This window comes from Panulirus ornatus, chromosome 46 (assembly GCF_036320965.1).
Source record: "Panulirus ornatus isolate Po-2019 chromosome 46, ASM3632096v1, whole genome shotgun sequence".
Lineage (NCBI taxonomy): Eukaryota > Metazoa > Arthropoda > Malacostraca > Decapoda > Palinuridae > Panulirus > Panulirus ornatus.
The window spans coordinates 6,845,221-6,867,007 of NC_092269.1; the positions used below are offsets into that span (position 1 = coordinate 6,845,221).

Consider the following 21,787-nt stretch of genomic DNA (forward strand, 5'->3'; position numbering starts at 1 on the left):
GTGGTTTGATCAAGTAAGTAATGAAAGGGTAAGAGAGATGTGTGGTAATAAAATGAGTGTGGTTGAGAGAGCAGAAGAGGGTGTATTGAAATGGTTTGGTCACATTGAGAGAATGAGTGAGGAAAGATTGACAAAGAGGATATATGTGTCAGAGGTGGAGGGAACAAGAAGTGGGAGACCACATTGGAGGTGGACAGATGGAGTGAAAAAGATTTTGAGTGATCGGGGCCTGAACATGCAGGAGGGTGAAAGGCGTGCAAGGAATAGAGTGAATTGGAATGATGTGGTATACCGGGGTGGTGACAGGAATAGTGAGGGCAGCAAGTATGAATATGTACATGTGTATATATGTATATATCTGTATATGTATGTGTATGTATACATTGAAATGTATAGGTATGTATATGTGCGTATGTGGGCATGTATGTATATACATGTGTATGTGGGTGGGTTGGGCCATTCTTTTGTCTGTTTCCTTGCGCTACCTCGCTAACACGGGAGACAGCGACAAAGTATAAAAATGAAAAAAGAATATATATATATGTATCTGGGATAGGCGAGAAAGAATACTTCCCACATACTCCCTGCTTGTCATGAAAGGCAACTCAAAGGGGTGGGAGCCGGGAGCTGGAAATCCTCCACTCCAGTTTTACTTTTCCAAAACAAGGAACAAAGGGGGCCAAGTGAGGATTTTTCCTTCTAAGGCACTGTTAGTTGTTCTTAATGCTACCTTGCTGATGTCAAAACATATATACACAAGAATGATCCAACAAGCTTTAAACAACTGCCCTTCCAACTCAGTCTTGAACTTCACCCCAACAGCAGTACCCATCTGAAATCATGGTACCCCAGACTTATGCAAGTTACATTTTCTTATCTAAGCTTTAAACACCATCCATCCCAACAATATTAACCCCATTGATTCAGCATATCACAAGTATCTTCATGCCCACAATGTGATTATCATAGTGAATGAGCTGAACGTTTGTTGATCAGTTACCCCACATTTCCCTAATTAGACACACACACACACACACACAAAGTCACTACAGTTTATGACCTGTGATCCTACCTGGTGGATGTGTCCGGATTCCTGAGTTCTGCAGGAGCTTCATGGAAGATAGAAGGGACTTCTTAGACAGGAAGGTAAGGTAAGGTAAGGTATATGTGTAGGCATTACTGGACTCTGCCTGCCTGTGATTACCCTTTGAATGCAAAGTTGCCTTCAGTGAGTTTGTATCCTTTAGAGTACGAACATGTCCAAGAACTTCCCACTCCAAGGGAGTCCATCATTTCCTTGCCACAGAGTCTAGGTATGACCTAGGATTTGCAGGATCTCCTGGAGAAAGGGCTGTAGGTTTATGTGATAACAATAATGATACTAACATAATAATAATAATAAGGGGGGGGCAAATGGGGAGGTGATAACAAGTAGTGGTGATGTGAGAAGGAGATGGAGTGAGTATTTTGGAAGGTTTGTTGAATGTGTTTGATGATAGAGTGGCAGATATAGGGTGTTTTGGTCGAGGTGGTATGCAAAGTGAGAGGGTTAGGGAAAATGATTTGGTAAACAGAGAAGAGATAGTAAAAGCTTTGCGGAAGATGAAAGCCGGCAAGGCAGCGGGTTTGGATGGTATTGCAGTAGAATTTATTAAAAAAGGGGGTAACTGTATTGTTGACTGGTTGGTAAGGTTATGTAATGTATGTATGATTCATGGTGAAGTGCCTGAGGATTGGCGGAATGCGTGCATAGTGCCATTGTACAAAGGCAAAGGGGATAAGAGTGAGTGCTCAAATTACAGAGGTATAAGTTTGTTGAGTATTCCTGGTAAATTATATGGGAGGGTATTGATTGAGAGGGTGAAGGCATGTACAGAGCATCAGATTGGGGAAGAGCAGTGTGGTTTCAGAAGTGGTAGAGGATGTGTGGATCAGGTGTTTGCTTTGAAGAATGTATGTGAGAAATACTTAGAAAAGCAAATGGATTTGTATGTAGCATTTATGGATCTGGACAAGGCATATGATAGAGTTGATAGAGATGCTCTGTCGAAGGTACTAAGAATATATGGTGTGGGAGGTAAGTTGTTAGAAGCAGTGAAAAGTTTTTATTGAGGATGTGAGGCATGTGTACGTGTAGGAAGAGAGGAAAGCGATTGGTTCTCAGTGAATGTAGGTTTGCGGCAGGGGTGTATGATGTCTCCATGGTTGTTTAATTTGTTTATGGATGGGGTTGTTAGGGAGGTGAATGCAAGAGTTTTGGAAAGAGGGGCAAGTATGAAGTCTGTTGGGGATGAGAGAGCTTGGGAAGTGAGTCAGTTGTTTTCGCTGATGATACAGCGCTGGTGGCTGATTCATGTGAGAAACTGCAGAAGCTGGTGACTGAGTTTGGTAAAGCGTGTGAAAGAAGAAAGAGTAAATGTGAATAAGAGCAAGGTTATAAGGTACAGTAGGGTTGAGGGTCAAGTCAATTGGGAGGTAAGTTTGAATGGTGAAAAACTGGAGGAAGTAAAGTGTTTTAGATATCTGGGAGTGGATCTGGCAGCGGATGGAACCATGGAAGCGGAAGTGAATCATAGGGTGGGGGAGGGAGCGAAAATCCTGGGAGCCTTGAAGAATGTGTGGAAGTCGAGAACATTATCTCGGAAAGCAAAAATGGGTATGTTTGAAGGAATAGTGGTTCCAACAATGTTGTATGGTTGCAAGGCGTGGGCTATGGATAGAGTTGTGCGGAGGAGGATGGATGTGCTGGAAATGAGATGTTTGAGGACAATATGTGGTGTGAGGTGGTTTGATTGAGTAAGTAATGTAAGGGTAAGAGAGATGTGTGGAAATAAGATGAGTGTGGTTGAGAGAGCAGAAGAGGGTGTTTTGAAATGGTTTGGGCACATGGAGAGAGTAAGTGAGGAAAGATTGACCAAGAGAATATATGTGGCGGAGGTGGAGGGAATGAGGAGAAGTGGGAGACCAAATTGGAGGTGGAAAGATGGAGTGAAAAAGATTTTGAGTGATTGGGGCCTGAACATGCAGGAGGGTGAAAGGCGGGCAAGGAATAGAGTGAATTGGATCGATGTGGTATACCGGGGTCGACGTGCTGTCAATGGATTGAATCAGGTCATGTGAAGCATCTGGGGTAAACCATGGAAAGTTCTGTGGGGCCTGGATGTGGAAAGGGAGCTGTGGTGTCGGGCATTATTGCATGACAGCTAGAGACTGAGTGTGAACGAATGGGGCCTTTGTTGTCTTTTCCTAGCGCTACCTCGCACACCTGAGGGGGGAGGGGGATGTTATTCCATGTGTGGCGAGGTGGCGATGGGAATGAATAAAGGCAGACAGTGTGAATTGTGTGCATGTGTATATATGTATGTGTCTGTGTGTGTATATATATGTGTACATTGAGATGTATGGGTATGTATATTTGCGTGTGTGGACGTGTATGTATATACATGTGTATGGGGGTGGGTTGGGCCATTTCTTTCGTCTGTTTCCTTGCGCTACCTCGCAAACACGGGAGACAGCGACAAAGCAATTAAAAAATAATATCCCTGGGGATAGGGGAGAAAGAATACTTCTCACATATTCCCTGTGTGTCGTAGAAGGCGACTAAAAGAGGAGGGAGGGGGGCAGTAAGTCCTCCCCTCTTGTTTTTAATTTTCCAAAAGGAGGAACAGAGAAGGGGGCCAAGTGAGGATTTCCCTCAAAGGCTCAGTCCTTTGTTCTTAACACTACCTTGCCAATGCGGGAGATGGCGAATAGTATAAAGAAATAATAATAATGATGATAATGATAATAATAATAAAAGTAATGATAATGAAAATGATAGTAAATGTATATTTTATCCTTCATACTTGTCTGCTGTTTCCTGTGTTCGCTATATAGTGTCTGTAACGGAAGAGTAGTCCGCAGTGGGAAAAATCCTTACATGGCTCTTTCCTCTGTTCCTCTTCTTGGAAAGTAACGATACAGGAAAGGAGAATTTCCAACATCCCACTCCCACTCCTTATAGTTGCCCTCTAAGACATGCAGAAGATATGAAGATAGTATTTTTCCTGCCCTTCCCCACAGCTGATATGAGATATGTAGGAAAGTGGTAACAGGTAAGGAAGAGGTGGAGAGATGGAACAAACATTCTTAGAGCATGTTGAATATGCTACACGATAGTATAGCAGATGAGGGGTGTTCAAATCTGGAAGTATGCCATGAGAGATTCATGGCAAGCAGTTTGATGGTAAGAGGAAAGGTGGTGGAAGCCTAGCTAAGATGAAGTGTGTCAATGCTGTTGGAGTCGATGGAATTGCAGTTAAATTTCTGAAGAAAGGAGGTGACTGTGCTGTTTATTCATTAGGATTTTTATATATGCATGGCTCATGGTGAGGTGCCTGTGGATTGGCAGAATATTTGTATATTGCCATTGTATAAGGGCATTAGGTACCAGAAATGATGTTCAAAATACAAAGGTATTGTGTAAGTTTTTGAGCATAATTGGATAGTTGTATAGGAGTGATGATTCTGGTGGCAATGGTGTGCAAAGAGGATCAAACTAGGGAGGCACAATGTTGCTTCAGGATTGGTAGATGATATGTGGGTCATGCATTTGCTTTAAAGAATCTGTATCAGAAGGATGTGTATGTGGCATTTGTGCATCCATAGAAACCATATGGTAAGGTTGAAAGAATTGTTATGTGGAAGGTGTTACAAATATATGGTATGAAGGGAAAACTACTCAAAGCAATGTGGAATTCTTCTGCTAAGAGTAAGGCTTATATATGAGTAGGAAAACAGGAGGATGAGTGGCTCCACTTGAACATGGGTGTATGATAGGAGTGTGAGATGTTACTATGGTTGTTTGATTTGATCATGGATGGGTTAGTAAGGAAGGTGAATGCAATGGTCTTGGAGAGTAGGGCAAGTTTGCAGTTTGTCAGGGTGGAGGGGAAGCCTGGAAGGTGAGTCATTTGTTGTTTCCTGTTGAACCAGAATCGGTGACAGGTTCTAGTGGAAAACCGCAGAAGGTGTTGTTAGAGTGTGTAAGAGTTTGAGGAGGGAAAAAGTTTAGAGTTAAGGCCCATAAAAGCAAGGTTATTAGGTTTAGTATTGGAAAGATACGGGTTATTTTGAGTGTCACTTTAAATGGAGAGAACCTAGAGAAAGTGGGATATATTTGATACCTGAGTGGACATGGAAGCATATGGAACCATGGAAGCTGAAGTGAGCCAGGCTGCTGAGGTCCTGGGTACATTTAGAAATGTGTGGAAAAAAAGGTCATTTTATCTGAAGGCAACATGCTATCAGTGTATTGAACCAGAGCTAATAAAGCACCTAGGGGAAACCATGGAAAGGTCTGTGTGACCTAATTGTGGATAGGGAGCTTTTTTTTTGTGCATTGCTGAATGCATGTGAGCTAATAGGGCCTTTCCTCACCAGCTCCTGGCACTACCTTGCAAATGTGGGATATGGCAAACAAGTATGAAAGAAAGAAAAAGTAGATATACTTATTTATGATTACCCTAGGACCTGTATCTATAAAAGAGTCCTGGAGTACCCAAGGCCTCTTTCTAAAGGTTCCTGCAGCCCAAGGCTGCACTGCCTCCAGTAGGAGGGAAATGTAGACTCCTTTGGAGTGTGAAGTTCTTTGACAAGACTGTACTCCTAGTGATACAGCCTCACCAAAATTGACTTTTCATTCACAGCTTATTCTGAAGCAGGTAGATTCTGGTATATATATATATATATATATATATATATATATATTTTTTTTGCTTTGTCGCTGTCTCCCGCGTTTGCGAGGTAGCGCAAGGAAACAGACGAAAGAAATGGCCCAACTCACCCCCATACACATGTATATACCTACACGTCCACACACGCAAATATACATACCTACACAGCTTTCCATGGTTTACCCCAGACGTTTCACATGCCCTGATTCAATCCACTGACAGCACGTCAACCCCGGTATACCACATCGATCCAATTCACTCTATTCCTTGCCCTCCTTTCACCCTCCTGCATGTTCAGGCCCTGATCACACAAAATCTTTTTCACTCCATCTTTCCACCTCTAATTTGGTCTCCCACTTCTCCTCGCTCCCTCCACCTCCGACACATATATCCTTTTGGTCAATCTTTCCTCACTCATTCTCTCCATGTGCCCAAACCATTTCAAAACACCCTCTTCTGCTCTCTCAACCATGCTCTTTTTATTTCCACACATCTCTCTTACCCTTACGTTACTTACTCGATCAAACCACCTCACACCACACATTGTCCTCAAACATCTCATTTCCAGCACATCCACCCTCCTGCGCACAACTCTATCCATAGCCCACGCCTCGCAACCATACAACATCGTTGGAACCACTATTCCTTCAAACATACCCATTTTTGCTTTCCGAGATAATGTTCTCGACTTCCACACATTCTTCAAGGCTCCCAGGATTTTCGCCCCCTCCCCCACCCTATGATCCACTTCAAAGGAGTCTTGCTGAATTTAGTACAGCCCTAAAGCTGCATGAGCTCCTGGATAAAGGGTCCTTGGGATAGATAATGAAAGTATATGTTTACATAATCTTTATGACACTAGAATGGTGTCCTTGCACCTCCATTCCTCCTCAAATGCTCACTTTGTGAGAAAAGATTTGCCATAATAACACAATAAGCAGTCTGATTACTCTGTATTTAATTCCTAACACTAGCATATCTTCTTTAACATTAGTGTTTTCTTTAAATGACACTGTAATGAAAATGTGTTGTGTAAAAGTACTTTGTTTCCCGTTTTCACCTTATATCCTAAAACCCTCATTACCCATTTCCACATGTGTTTGCCTTTTATCATATGTTCTTTATATTTATGTGGCATTCATTATCACAATAAAAAAATCTATATTCCCCTAACCTCCATCATTGTTCATAGGAAACACATTGAATTTATTTTTTTTTTTTCATTATTCACATGGAGAATGTCTCATTCTGAAGTGCAAGGTTTCATTCTGTTTTCAGGTTAGCCAACAGTAGTCTGTGACCTATGTTATAATACTTATTGCTTCTACTTTCCTCCATACACCTAGACTTTTATTTTCTGGTTTTAATTTCTTTTGTCTGCTGATTGACAGCCATATTAATTAGTTGTCTTCCCTTTTTGTCATTGCTTTTTGTCATTGCTTTTTGTCATTCCCTTCTGATTCACATCCTCGCTAAGCTACCTGTGTCACTAACATTGTGTAACAAATACTTAAGGTAAGGATATATCATCACTGAACCTCAGTCATATCCTTACAAAGCTGCTTATTGTAGCATCTTTATACAAAGTAAACCACATAGGATCACTTTGCCCATCATCATCATTATTTATCTATATTCAGGAATCACACCGTTGTGTAGTAAAAATGCATCTTACCTGACCTGGGTGGTCAGGTCAAATGCATCAAGCTGTATACTTAACATAGTTGTTTTCTGTCATCTAAAGAACTGAACAGCAGAAGACATACAATTCTAGATTGGATTTTGCCAGAGTGTTGCTCCCATTAAAAAGGTTTAACTTGGAACTTAACTTTGCTCATCACGAACATAATTCCAACTTTGGCTGTGGCACATAGTGCAGGTATTTTTTGATGTTTTCTAAACAATGTTTCCTGCCAGTGCAGGTGTTTTTATGTTTTCTAAACAATGTTTACAGCCAGTGGATTTTTTTGATGTTTTCTAAACTATATTTCCAGCCAGTCATTCCCAGTAACATTGGTATAATATATATGACACAAGTGGTCCACACAACATTCTTCAAGTGTGTCATATTTACCTCTTTAGCCCATATTTTTCCAGTTTCATAGTTATTGAACAGAAGAAAGGCAGTTCCATCAAATCAAGATCAGTTTTTTACTGTTATGAACTGCTTTGCATTTTCATTTGACAACCTCATCTAGCCTTAGAACAGTATTCATCGATTATTTACTCATTACACTTTGCACAAAATTGTTATAGTTTTATTTTGTTACAGTTAACTGCTCATTCTTTGGCCGGAAGAAAAAGCAGCATAAAGACAAGTATCTTGCTAAACACAATGCTGTGTTCGACCAGCTAGACCTCGTCACCTATGAAGAAGTTATAAAATTGCCATGTAAGTTGATATGCATGATTATTTTGTGAATTTTTTATTTAGAATATGATGTCATTTTGAAATTTGAATGGATGCTTAAGCAAGACTAGACATTTAGATAAATAAATCATCATTGCTCTGTTTTATAAAACAATAAAGAGCAAGTTCTAGATGTATTGCTTTCCTCTGGGATAGATTATGTAGAAGAGTGGATTACTTTGATGATTCTTGAATTAAGGTCTTGAAAGTAGACTTGAAAAGGAGCATTTTTTTTCTTAGTGAAATTGGCAGTAGTAATGTCTTTTGAATGGAGAAAATTTAATTGTTAATGGGTTTAGATATTTATGAGAAATTGGGAAAGAATTGTCATGCAAGAGAGCAAGAATTGTAAGAACACTAAGAGCTCTGTTAAATGGGAAAAATCTTAATTGTAGGGTGGGTGAGAAACTTGCACAGTGGAGAATTAGTTCCAGGTTTAGTTTTCATAAGTCCAGTTAAGTCAGAATCTAAAGCAGTAGCTTTCAAAAGATTACTTACTATAGCTTGAATTACAAGTGAAAGTAAGGAATAAAGATGAGAAGTAGGTTTTGGGCAAAAACTTTGTAGAAAGAATGATAGATAGGAGAATATTTTTGTTAGTGATTGCATATAGGTTGTACATAACTTTGTCTGTTACATTGCTTACTCTTGATTTAATAATGGTTATAATGATAATAATATTTGTTTTACATATTCACCGTTTCCTGAGCCTTAGAGGAAATATCCTCACTCAGCCCCCTTCTCTGTTCCTTCTTTTGGAAAATTAAAAATGGGAGGGGAGGATTTCCAGCCTCCATTCCCTCCCCTTTTAGTTGCCCTCTACGACTTACAGAAAATATGTGGGAAGTATTCTTTCTCCCTTATCCCCAGTTGTTGTTCGCTGATGATACAGCGCTGGTGGCTGATTCGGGTGAGAAACTGCAGAAGCTGGTGACTGAGTTTAGTAAAGTGTGTGAAAGAAGAAAGCTGAGTGTATATGTGAATAAGAGCAAGGTTATTAGGTGCAGTAGGGTTGAGGGACAAGTCAGTTGGGAGGTAAGTTTGAATGGAGAAAAACTGGAGGAAGTTAAGTGTTTTAGATATCTTGGAGTGGATTTGGCAGCGGATGGAACCATGGAAGCGGAAGTGAATCATAGGGTGGGGGAGGGGGCGAAAGTTCTTGGAGCATTGAAAAATGTGTGTGAGTCGAGAATGTTATCTTGGAAAGCAAAAATGGGTATGTTTGAAGGAATAGTGGGTCCAACAATGTTATATGGTTGCGAGGCGTGGGCTATAGATGGAGATGTGTGGAGGAGGGTGGATGTGCTGGAAACAAGATGTTTGAGGACAATATGTGGTGTGAGGTGGTTTGATCGAGTAAGTAATGAAAGGGTAAGAGAGATGTGTGGTAATAAAAAGAGTGTGGTTGAGAGAGCAGAAGAGGGCGTTTTGAAATGGTTTGGTCACATGGAGAGCATGAGTGAGGAAAGATTGACAAAGAGGATATTTGTGTCAGAGGTGGAGGGAACGAGAAGTGGGAGACCAAATTGGAAGTGGAAAGATGGAGTGAAAAAGATTTTGAGTGATCGGGGCCTGAACATGCAGGAGAGTGAAAGGCATGCAAGGAATAGAGTGAGTTGGAACGATGTGGTATACCGGGGTCGACGTGCTGTCAATGAATTGAACCGGGCATGTGAAGCGTCTGGGGTAAGCAGTGGAAAGTTCTGTGGGGCCTGGATATGGAAAGGGAGCTGTGGTTTTGGTGCATTATTACTAAACCTAATAACCTTGCTCTTATTCACATTTACTCCCAGCTTTCTTCTTTCACACACTACTAAACTCAATCTAGCTTCTGCAGATTCTCACCCAAATCAGCCACCAGTGCTGTATCATCATCAGCAAACAGCAAATGACTCACTTCCCAAGCCCTCTCATCTACAACAGACTGCATACTTGCCCCTCTCTCCAAAACTCTTGCATTCACCTCCCTAATAACCCCATCCATAAACAGATTAAACAACTATGGAGACGTCAGGCATCCTTACCACAAAGCAACATTCACTGCGAACCAATCAATTTCCTCTTTTCCTACTCGTATTTATATATACAGAGAACAGAGCCTTTTAGGGAAAATCCTCACTTAGCCCTCTTCTATGTTCATTCTTTTGGAGAAGTAAAAATATATTTATTATACCTTTCTAAAGGAAGGCTCCTGCAGCCCAAAGCTGCTTTTGCTTACAGTAGGAGGGAAATGTAGACCCCTTTGGAGAGACATTCTTTAATGTGAATGCATTCCCAATGATACAGCCTCAGTATTGATGACTTTCACATACGGTGTAACCTCAAGCAGGCAGAATTTCTGAGCACCTATTCCTTGTGTTGCCTTACTTGTCTAACCTTACACACACACACACACACACACACACACACACACACAGCTAGCTTTTGGATATCTAGCATAAGATAGGGTGTATGTGTGTGTGTTGGTGTGTTTGCATGCATACATAGGTGTAAAGACATGGTACAAATATACAAGCTTAAAAGACAGGGCAGCATGTATGTAAGACTCTCTACCCAAAACACACAAATAGTAATCACACATACACATGTTACCAGACTCTGCCTGTTGAGATTACACTATGAGTAAAAAATCACCTTTGGTGAGGCTGTATCATCTTCAGTTGATGAAAGAGAGTATAGTCTTGCCAAAGAACTTCTTGCTTTAAAGGAGTCCATGCTGTCCCTACTTATGAGGATAGCGCATTATTGAAGCTGCAGGAGCCCCAGGAGAGGGGCTCCTGAGATTATGTAATAATAGAAAATAGATACGTATAAACATACATAATTTATACATCCACACATGGGTTAGGGTGTGTGTGCATACATACATAGGAGTAAAGACAGTATCCACATATACACAAGGGTAAGAGACAAAGAAAGGTTAACATGAGTGTTAAACTTTCTCCCTGAAACACAGAAATTGTAAACATAATGATTTTCTTTCCACCCACAGCATTTCAACGGAAGACTTTGGTGCTGCTTGGTGCACATGGGGTTGGGAGGCGACACATCAAGAATACCCTTATAGCATCACATCCAGACAAATATGCCTACCCAATACCACGTAAGTTTCTCTGAAGAGTGAGTTGATTTTTTGATAGCTGTATATCTCAGACCAAAATAAGGTATATATGAGATTAGAAATACCTCTCTGTAGTAGTATTAGCCCAGATATATCAGAGGATGGGAGAACTTCCCAATTGATTTCTAACATTATATAATTGATTATGCCTTAGTTTTTGGCAGTTATTAATTTTCCTGTTTGTATTGTAAGTTCATGACAGTTTTATGGCAACAGAGATATAATTGAACATTCTGTATGGAACTCCCTTTTTATTTAATTTTGCTTATTTATGAAGGTACCTGAAATTTCACCAGGACAAACTATAGACTTCTTGTCTAGCAAGCAAGTCATGTCATCATAAGTCATGTTTTGTTGACCAAACCTGTGAGATGATCATGAGTAGGTTGAAATTCCCCAAGATTTTGTTTTTCCAGGGATCAGTATAGTTTTGCCCTAAATGATAACAATTGGTTTTATCCTGTTTCAAGGATTTCCCCTATTACTTTGAAATTAATCCATTATGATGACTTAAGAATCTCATTATTCAAACTATTGGTTTTGTCCTAATTATAGGATTTTCCTCATCACTTTGAAAATTAATCCATTATGATCAGACAAAACTTATCATTCAGATCAACATGGATTTTGTCACCTGTATCTAATCAGGTCACTATTTAGTACCCCATCTAAACCATTCTTTATTATAGATAACGTATTTAGTTTTGTGTTCTCATAAGTATTGAATAGCAAGTGTATAATTTCTGTATCTTGCACATGAGATGAGACATATTTTCACAATTGTAAATGGAGATTTTTTTAAAAGGCCATTGTTTGCTTTAACTGAACATCAGACCCAACTGACAAAGCTCTGAGAATAAATCATTTGTTCCTTAACGTTAGCAATGTGCCGTAGGAATTGACCATCTGTATTACAGATTGTGACAGTGTACATACTTTGATATAGGCCATTTTTCATTCAGAATGACAAAATGCATTTCATATGACAACAAATGTTAAATTAACATTTATTGTTCATTTAGCGGCTGACTACAGTATTTGTTATGAAATCATAAGCAGATCAGATGGGATTGACAAAAAATAAAAGGGCACAGTGAAAAGGGAAAACCTTCAACATCAAAAAAATAGAGTGCAGATCTGCCCCACTGGTAACACAGAGAAAACTGTCATATTAATCCTTGCTGGTGTTTGATAGGGAAGTAATGTATGTGAATGTAGATAAGCTGGTTGTAAGCAGGTTGCATCTTGAGTTTAAAGACTGAATTAGAAAATTAAACTGGATATTGTTGATATAAGTGAAAAAATGCTTACTTAGAAAATGAGATCCATCCTAATTTCTCCTGAGGTATGTATGATAGTATGGAGGAAAAGAGAAGACTTTAGGGAAGGAGGACAAGTTTCAAGAAAAAGTTGTAGATAGTCAGTTAAACTGTATCTGTAATAACACACAGTGAAAACTAATTATAGGAAATACTTTTATAAGTTGATAATTACAGTCCCTCCTAGAGTTATACAGTACCAGAATACCTGATTAAACAGAAAATAAAGACTATAGATGGTGCTAGAGGCAATGACATATACAAGTCAGTGATGGTAGTGTTCTAAAAATGGGGGATTTTAAATGGAAAGAAATAAACTGTGAATGCTAAGATTCTCATAATGAATGAAGATAGACAATCATGGGGTAGTGGTTATCATTCCTGACCATGAGTCATGTATGGATATGCCCAGGGTTAGGCCTACCTGGGCTCAAATTTTAGGCATAGCAGTCAACTTGCACCCAAACCAGGGCTGGTCATTAGATGAGTGCTAGTGATAGTAAGTGAAGAAAAAGGGAGTTAGGAAAGGAGACATAGCTTCATTAAAGGTATATAGCAGCAAAAGAGTACCGAGATGTGTTTTGGAGAAGATACAGCTGCGTGATAGCCAGCCAGCATTTAATGAGTACAAGAGGGCAAAAAGAAACAATGAAAGTAGAGATTTTGTAAAGCCCCATAGAGTGAGAGAAGAATATGTACTAAACTGTATTACAGATATAGGGGGAGAAAGACTGGAAGAGGCAACAGAATTTAAGTATTTGGAAGCCCTCTTGGGTAAGTCTAGTGATATGGAAGGTGAGATAAGGGAGGGAGCAGTATACGGTAGAAAAGTCACTGTGTCCCTTGATAGAATACTGAAGCATGGAAGTGTAAGTATGGATGTGAAGAAAGGATTAAGGGACAGCATAGTCCACCCAACCCTTACTTATGCAGCCAAAACATGGACATGGAATCAGTCACAGAGTTCATGAATCCTGGCTGTGAAAATAAGTTATTTGAGAGGAACATGTGGTATGTCTAGATGGAATGAAGAAATTGAAGAGGGGATCTATAAGAGATCTGATTTATCTGGAAATACAAAGAGAATGAATTTTGGAGTGGTAGAGTAAGTGAAATGTAATATTCTAAGATGGTTTGGACGTGTGGAAAGAATGTAAGATGGGGAATTTACGAGCGTATTATAGTACAATAATAGGGATTGATGTGAGACCTGTGACATGGGGAAAAAGTAGAAGAGTACTGGAGGGAGTGAAATGGGGAAAGAATGGGTGGCATGATGGATGTGAGGTATGCATGTAAAGACAGGGATAAATGGAGACTTTTGCTTAGGCCACTCCCTAGATAGGAGTTCCTGGAGAGAACAGGCATCAGGATATAGATAGATATATAAAAGAGGGTGTGAAACAAGTAGTATGTAAGAAGTTAAGATAGGATAAGAAAAGAAACTGTGGAAGATTATTGTGAATAGGGCAAGGGACAAACCAAAATTACTCCACATATTTTTTTGGAGTATACTCTGAGTTAAAGGGCAGGTAATTATGCTGAAGGATTGAGGGAATGATTGCTGAAGGCAGTGAGAAATATACAAGGAATTGAATGATAAGTTCATATGTATGTTTACAGTTTAATATATTATGGGAATAGGGAGGAGGACTTGAAAGTTTTAAGAAGGACATAAGTAGGCTACTCAGGGATCTTGATTCATTCAAGTCATTGATATGATAAATTCTCTCCATATGTGCTCTAAGGAGTCTAAAGGAACTTTTCACATGCTGTGGGAAGTATTTTCCTCAAAAAATCACTAGAAACAACTACAGTGCGAAGGGAAGTTGGGAATTTGCACTTATGTGCAAACCAGTATTCAGTGAGTGTGACTATAAAAGGCTAGAAAAGATAATCAGGAAGCAAATAGATGATAACTGAAAAAGGGTAAACTACCAAAGTGAGAGGCATCATTAGTTTAGAGGAAGGAAGTTGTAAGTAACGAACCTTTTGTACCTCTCTAGCATAGCAAGCTCTATTTTAGATAAAATGGAAGGGTGGATTATGTGTTCTTGGACTGTCAGAGTCAGTCATTGCTCTCCTATATAGGAAGTTGGTAAAGGGACAGGATTTTCAGGCCTGCATAAGAGGGAGATTTCTTTGATGGATCAAAAATTATATTATTGGCAGGGAACAGAGGACCCATATTAGAAAAATCTTTTTCTAGATGGGTTTGGATAATCAGTGGTGTGTTACAGGGATCAGTTGTAGAGCCATTGCTATTCTTGATCTGTGTAAATGACCTGTCAGAAGGACCAAATTTATACCCAACTAAGTTTCTTGATAATGCTAAAGTCATAAGATAAGCAAGGGATGATGAAGTATTGCCAGAACTGGTAAAGGGGTCTTCACAAGCTCCAGAGTTGGTCTGATTGATTTTTAATGATATTCAGCCCAAGTTAAATGTAAAGAAATGAAGATAAAAGTCATTGAAAGAAGAACTCAGGTTGACTGTGATAGGAAGGCAGAAAGCAAGTTATGTTAAAATGTAAGCTAAAGGGACTTAGAGTCCACGTTTTACCCAGTCTTTTCCCTGAACACTAAACTAGGAAGATTGTCAAGAAAGCAGTCTGTTGTCTTGTTAATGATTGTATTGTATGAAACCCATTCAGCCGTAAGTGCTCCAAATAAGTTGTCTCACCCATCCTGACATTCTAGTAAAATATGAGGTGCTGAAAAACTCTGTTTTGAACAGTTTAAACCCAGCATATCAGAGATATTTATATCATGATGCAACACTCTGGCATTTGAATATTATTGTGCCACAGCCACTCAAAGCCAGTATATCCAGCGACCCATAGTGTCATCCATCACTTTCATTTTCATCTGCTTTGTATAGAGATCAAGTCTTCCTCTGATATCATAGGCAGAATGACTCCTCATGATCTTCTGAATTGTCCAAATATAGTAGTTGGCTGCAATCATCATCTAAGCCTCGCAAAATCACATTCTCACTGCATAGCAGGGTTAGGGAACCTAATGGGGGAGTGCATAACATCCTCCTTCCATAGATTTTTCTTGGTAACTGTAGACTTGTGGATATTTCTCTGGGCTAGATAGAGTTTCAGGTGACACATGGCATTTATACATGTCTCCAGTGAGTGAAGGATCAATAGATTTTTTCAAATACAGGCAAGAAGATTTAAAAGACTCTTTGCATGCAGTTAGAAGTCAACCATAAATTGTATGTCATACTTAATTTGAACTGAAAGGGTAAGGTACATGGATAAGGAAATTTTTATTATTCTGTGTTCAAAATATTCTAGTCATGAATTAGAATATGCTTCTTAAGCTTGGTCACCAAACTTAAAGAAACAAAGATTAAGTTGAGAAGTCCAGAGGTGGGCAACCAAGATGGTACCTGAAATACGTTATTGGTTACAGGAAGTTTTAGGCTACGTAGGTGTCCACTATGAACAGTTCTTTGAAGGATGGAAAAAAAAAGGACCAACCAGAGGTCATGGCAAGAAGGTAACCCATGGGGTGCAGCATGCTAGTACTTGGTGTGCTCGACAGCCTGCAGTGTGCCAGTAGACTGGCAAAGGTTTTGGTGTCGTTTTAAATTTCCAGCTGATGACATCTGCAACCTAAAGACAGCTGGAAAAAAAATTCATGTAATACAGTCGCTTATAAATTATCAAAGAGAGTGTAATTGCACTAGTAAGGCAGGAAGCCACATTTACTCAAAAACTATTGAAGTCAGATTTATGATAAAATAAGCAAAATCTGTATTACTATTTTTATTTGGAATGAAAATCAGGTATATTTATAAATTCATGTAAATGATGTTCAGTGTGTTACAAAACTAGTTCATATAACATGCAGATATACATATATTTTGCAAAAGAATATGTAAATGATACAAAATGATACATACAGGATGTGTAAGATTACAGATAGAAAAAACCTTATAACCTGTAATGTATTTGGATGTATGTAGAATGAAATTACACGTAGAAGAACCCCACAGTCATATCATATACTTACATAAATGAGCATCCATGCTTTCAGCCAAGGCCCTCCCCTGTTAGCTCAGTACCCTCCTACATTAATGCAGAGCAACTTTTACTACTTTTTGGGTATTTTCTTCCGTAAGAAGTGATACAGAGGTATTCTGTAAGGGGGAAAGATTTAGAAGCCCCCTCCTTACACATGTAGACACACAGTGAGCATCATTTCAGATGTATGCTGCAGTTTAGGATTTAAGCAAATAACTTGTTAGAAAGGATATGAAGATGTACTTTAATAATACTTTTTTTTAGTGTACCTGTAGTGATGTATGGGAGAGCGTGAGACGATGGTGGCATGCAGAGAGCATCAGATTGGAGAGGAACAGTATGTTTTAGAAGAGTTAGAGGATGTTTGGATCACATGTTTGCTTTAAAGACTTTGTGTAGAAAATACATATAGCATAGCATATTATAGGGTTATGAAAGCTTATTATAGGGTTGACAGGAATGCCTTGTGGAAAGTGTTACGAGAAGGAAAGATATTAGAAACTGTGATGAGTTTGTGTTGAGGAAGTAAGGCATATTTGTTAGTAGGTTGAGGAGGGTAAGTGGCTCTGGGTGAAGATGGGTCTACTGCAGGGATGTGCAATGTCACCATGGTTGTTATATGTTTATGGATAGGGTGGTGAGGGAGGTGAATGTGAGGGTTTTGGGGAGAGAAGTAGGCTTGAAATTTATGGGATGGGGGCTAGGAGGTAAAGCTGTTACTTTTTGCTGATGATGTGGCACTGTTGGCACATTTGAGTGAGAAACTGCAGAGATTAGTTTCTGAGTTTAGGATAGTGTGTGAAAGGAGAAAGTTTAGAGTAATTGTGAGTAAAAGTAAGGTTATTAGGTTTAGTAGTGGAAAGAGTCAGGTTGGTTAGATTATGAGTTTGAATGAAGAAAATTTGGAGAAAGTAAAGTTTTAGATATCTGGAAGTGGATAATGGAACCATGGAGCTGAAGGTGAGGTGAGGTGAATGTCCTGGGCACATTTAGGAATGTGTAGAGAGGTCATTGTCTGTTAGGAAAAAGATGGGCATATTTGATGGTACAGTAGTCCTGATGATGTTGCATAAATGCAAGGCATGGGCTCTAAATGACAAAAGTACAAGAGTGGATAAATGTTTTGAATATGATACATATGAGGATGAAATATAGTGTAAGGGGAGTTGTGGATAATGTAGTTGCCATGATCTCTATGAATGCAAGAGTTAAGATGGAGGCTGAAGTAATTTGAATAATACCTAACTTCATTGTAGTAGTCAGTGCAGTTGAAGTAGTTTATTTGAGCGAGTTTGTTGGTATAAATGTGATTAAGTAGGCTCTACAATAATTCTTCCATGGAATTTTTATGCCATTTTCCCTATTATATGAAGGATGGAGTGAAAAAGATTGTGAGCTTTCAGGGCCTTAACATACAGGAGGGTGAGCAGCATACAAGGAATAGAGTGAATTGGAATGATGTGGTATAACGGGGTTGATATGCTGTCAGTGGACAGCATGTGAAATGTTTGGGGTAAACCATGGAAAGGTCTGTGGGGCCTGGATGTGGATAGGGAGCTGTGGTTTTGGTGCATTGCACATGACAGCTAGAGACTGAGTGTGAATGAATGTGGCTTTTTTTGTCTGTTTTCTTGGCGCTACCTCACTGAAGCAGGGGGTAGTAATGCTGTTTCTTATGGGGTGGGGTAGCACCAGGAATGGATGAAGGCAAGCAAGTATCAATATGTACATGTGTATATATGTATATGTATGTATATGTGCATGTATGGGCATTTATGTATATATATGTGCATATGAGTGGATGGGCTATTTTTCATGTTTCCTAGCACTTCCTCGGTGACATGAAATGGCAATCAAGTATGATGATAGAAATATATATATATATATATATATATATATATATTTTTTTTTTTTTTTTTTTTTTTTTTATACTTTGTCGCTGTCTCCCGCGTTTGCGAGGTAGCGCGAGGAAACAGACGAAAGAAATGGCCCAACCCCCATACACACGTACATACACACGTCCACACACGCAAATATACATACCTACACAGCTTTCCATGGTTTACCCCAGACGCTTCACATGCCTTGATTCAATCCACTGACAGCACGTCAACCCCTGTATACCACATCGCTCCAATTCACTCTATTCCTTGCCCTCCTTTCACCCTCCTGCATGTTCAGGCCCCGATCACACAAAATCTTTTTCACTCCATCTTTCCACCTCCAATTTGGTCCTCCCTCTTCTCCTCGTTCCCTCCACCTCCGACACATATATCCTCTTGGTCAATCTTTCCTCACTCATTCTCTCCATGTGCCCAAACCATTTCAAAACACCCTCTTCTGCTCTCTCAACCACGCTCTTTTTATTTCCACACATCTCTCTTACCCTTACGTTACTTACTCGATCAAACCACCTCACACCACACATTGTCCTCAAACATCTCATTTCCAGCACATCCATCCTCCTGCGCACATCTCTATCCATAGCCCACGCCTCGCAACCATACAACATTGTTGGAACCACTATTCCCTCAAACATACCCATTTTTGCTTTCCGAGATAATGTTCTCGACTTCCACACATTTTTCAAGGCTCCCAAAATTTTCGCCCCCTCCCCCACCCTATGATCCACTTCCGCTTCCATGGTTCCATCCGCTGACAGATCCACTCCCAGATATCTAAAACACTTCACTTCCTCCAGTTTTTCTCCATTCAAACTCACCTCCCAATTGACTTGACCCTCAACCCTACTGTACCTAATAACCTTGCTCTTATTCACATTTACTCTTAACTTTCTTCTTCCACACACTTTACCAAACTCAGTCACCAGCTTCTGCAGTTTCTCACATGAATCAGCCACCAGCGCTGTATCATCAGCGAACAACAACTGACTCACTTCCCAAGCTCTCTCATCCCCAACAGACTTCATACTTGCCCCTCTTTCCAGGACTCTTGCATTTACCTCCCTTACAACCCCATCCATAAACAAATTAAACAACCATGGAGACATCACACACCCCTGCCGCAAACCTACATTCACTGAGAACCAATCACTTTCCTCTCTTCCTACACGCACACATGCCTTACATCCTCGATAAAAACTTTTCACTGCTTCTAACAACTTGCCTCCAACACCATATATTCTTAATACCTTCCACAGAGCATCTCTATCAACTCTATCATATGCCTTCTCCAGATCCATAAATGCTACATACAAATCCATTTGCTTTTCTAAGTATTTCTCACATACATTCTTCAAAGCAAACACCTGATCCACACATCCTCTACCACTTCTGAAACCGCACTGCTCTTCCCCAATCTGATGCTCTGTACATGCCTTCACCCTCTCAATCAATACCCTCCCATATAATTTACCAGGAATACTCAACAAACTTATACCTCTGTAATTTGAGCACTCACTCTTATCCCCTTTGCCTTTGCACAATGGCACTATGCACGCATTCCGCCAATCCTCAGGCACCTCACCATGAGTCATACATACATTAAATAACCTTACCAACCAGTCAACAATACAGTCACCCCCTTTTTTAATAAATTCCACTGCAATACCATCCAAACCTGCTGCCTTGCCGGCTTTCATCTTCCGCAAAGCTTTTACTACCTCTTCTCTGTTTACCAAATCATTTTCCCTAACCCTCTCACTTTGCACACCACCTCGACCAAAACACCCTATATCTGCCACTCTGTCATCAGACACATTCAACAAACCTTCAAAATACTCATTCCATCTCCTTCTCACATCACCGCTACTTGTTATCACCTCCCCATTTACGCCCTTCACTGAAGTTCCTATTTGCTCCCTTGTCTTACGCACCCTATTTACCTCCTTCCAGAACATCTTTTTATTCTCCCTAAAATTTACTGATAGTCTCTCACCCCAACTCTCATTTGCTCTTTTTTTCACCTCTTGCACCTTTCTCTTGACCTCCTGTCTCTTTCTTTTATACTTCTCCCACTCAATTGCATTTTTTCCCTGCAAAAATCGTCCAAATGCCTCTCTCTTCTCTTTCACTAACACTCCCACTTCTTCATCCCACCACTCACTACCCCTTCTAAACAGCCCACCTCCCACTCTTCTCATGCCACAAGCATCTTTTGCGCAATCCATCACTGATTCCCTAAATACATCCCATTCCTCCCCCACTCCCCTTACTTCCATTGTTCTCACCTTTTTCCATTCTGTACACAGTCTCTCCTGGTACTTCCCCACACAGGTCTCCTTCCCAAGCTCACTTACTCTCACCACCTTCTTCACCCCAACATTCACTCCTCTTTTCTGAAAACCCATACTAATCTTCACCTTAGCCTCCACAAGATAATGATCAGACATCCCTCCAGTTGAACCTCTCAGCACATTAACATCCAAAAGTCTCTCTTTCGCACGCCTGTCAATTAACACGTAATCCAATAACGCTCTCTGGCCATCTCTCCTACTTACATAAGTATACTTATGTATATCTCGCTTTTTAAACCAGGTATTCCCAATCATCAGTCCTTTTTCAGCACATAAATCTACAAGCTCTTCACCATTTCCATTTACAACACTGAACACCCCATGCATACCAATTATTCCCTCAACTGCCACATTACTCACCTTTGCATTCAAATCACCCATCACTATAACCCGGTCTCGTGCATCAAAACCGCTAACACACTCATTTAGCTGCTCCCAAAACACTTGCCTCTCATGATCTTTCTTCTCATGCCCAGGTGCATATGCACCAATAATCACCCACCTCTCTCCATCAACTTTCAATTTTACCCATATTAATCGAGAATTTACTTTCTTACATTCTATCACATACTCCCACAACTCCTGCTTCAGGAGTATTGCTACTCCTTCCCTTGCTCTTGTCCTCTCACTAACCCCTGACTTCACTCCCCAGACATTTCCAAACCACTCTTCCCCTTTACCCTTGAGCTTCTTGTATTAACTTTCTAAAATGGGAAACAGAAGAAGGAGTCACGCGGGGAGTGCTCATCCTCCTCGAAGGCTCAGAGTGGGGTGCCTAAATGTGTGTGGATGTAACCAAGATGTGAAATATATATATATATATATATATATATATATATATATATATATATATATATATATATAAATATATATATATATATATATATATATATATATATATATATATATATATATATATATATATATA

At 39.8% G+C, this 21,787-nt stretch overlaps 1 protein-coding gene across 8 annotated transcripts in view; it reads left to right on the forward strand.

Annotated features, from left to right (window-relative positions):
• CASK (peripheral plasma membrane protein CASK) overlaps positions 1–21,787 on the forward strand; it is an 850,717-nt gene that overhangs the window by 810,343 nt on the left and 18,587 nt on the right. For all 8 annotated transcript variants that reach the window (XM_071688727.1, XM_071688728.1, XM_071688731.1 and 5 more), the window contains 2 exons: positions 7,987–8,106; positions 11,117–11,227. In XM_071688727.1, the coding sequence (XP_071544828.1) occupies positions 7,987–8,106; positions 11,117–11,227 (231 nt within the window). The remainder of the gene's footprint in view (positions 1–7,986; positions 8,107–11,116; positions 11,228–21,787) is intronic.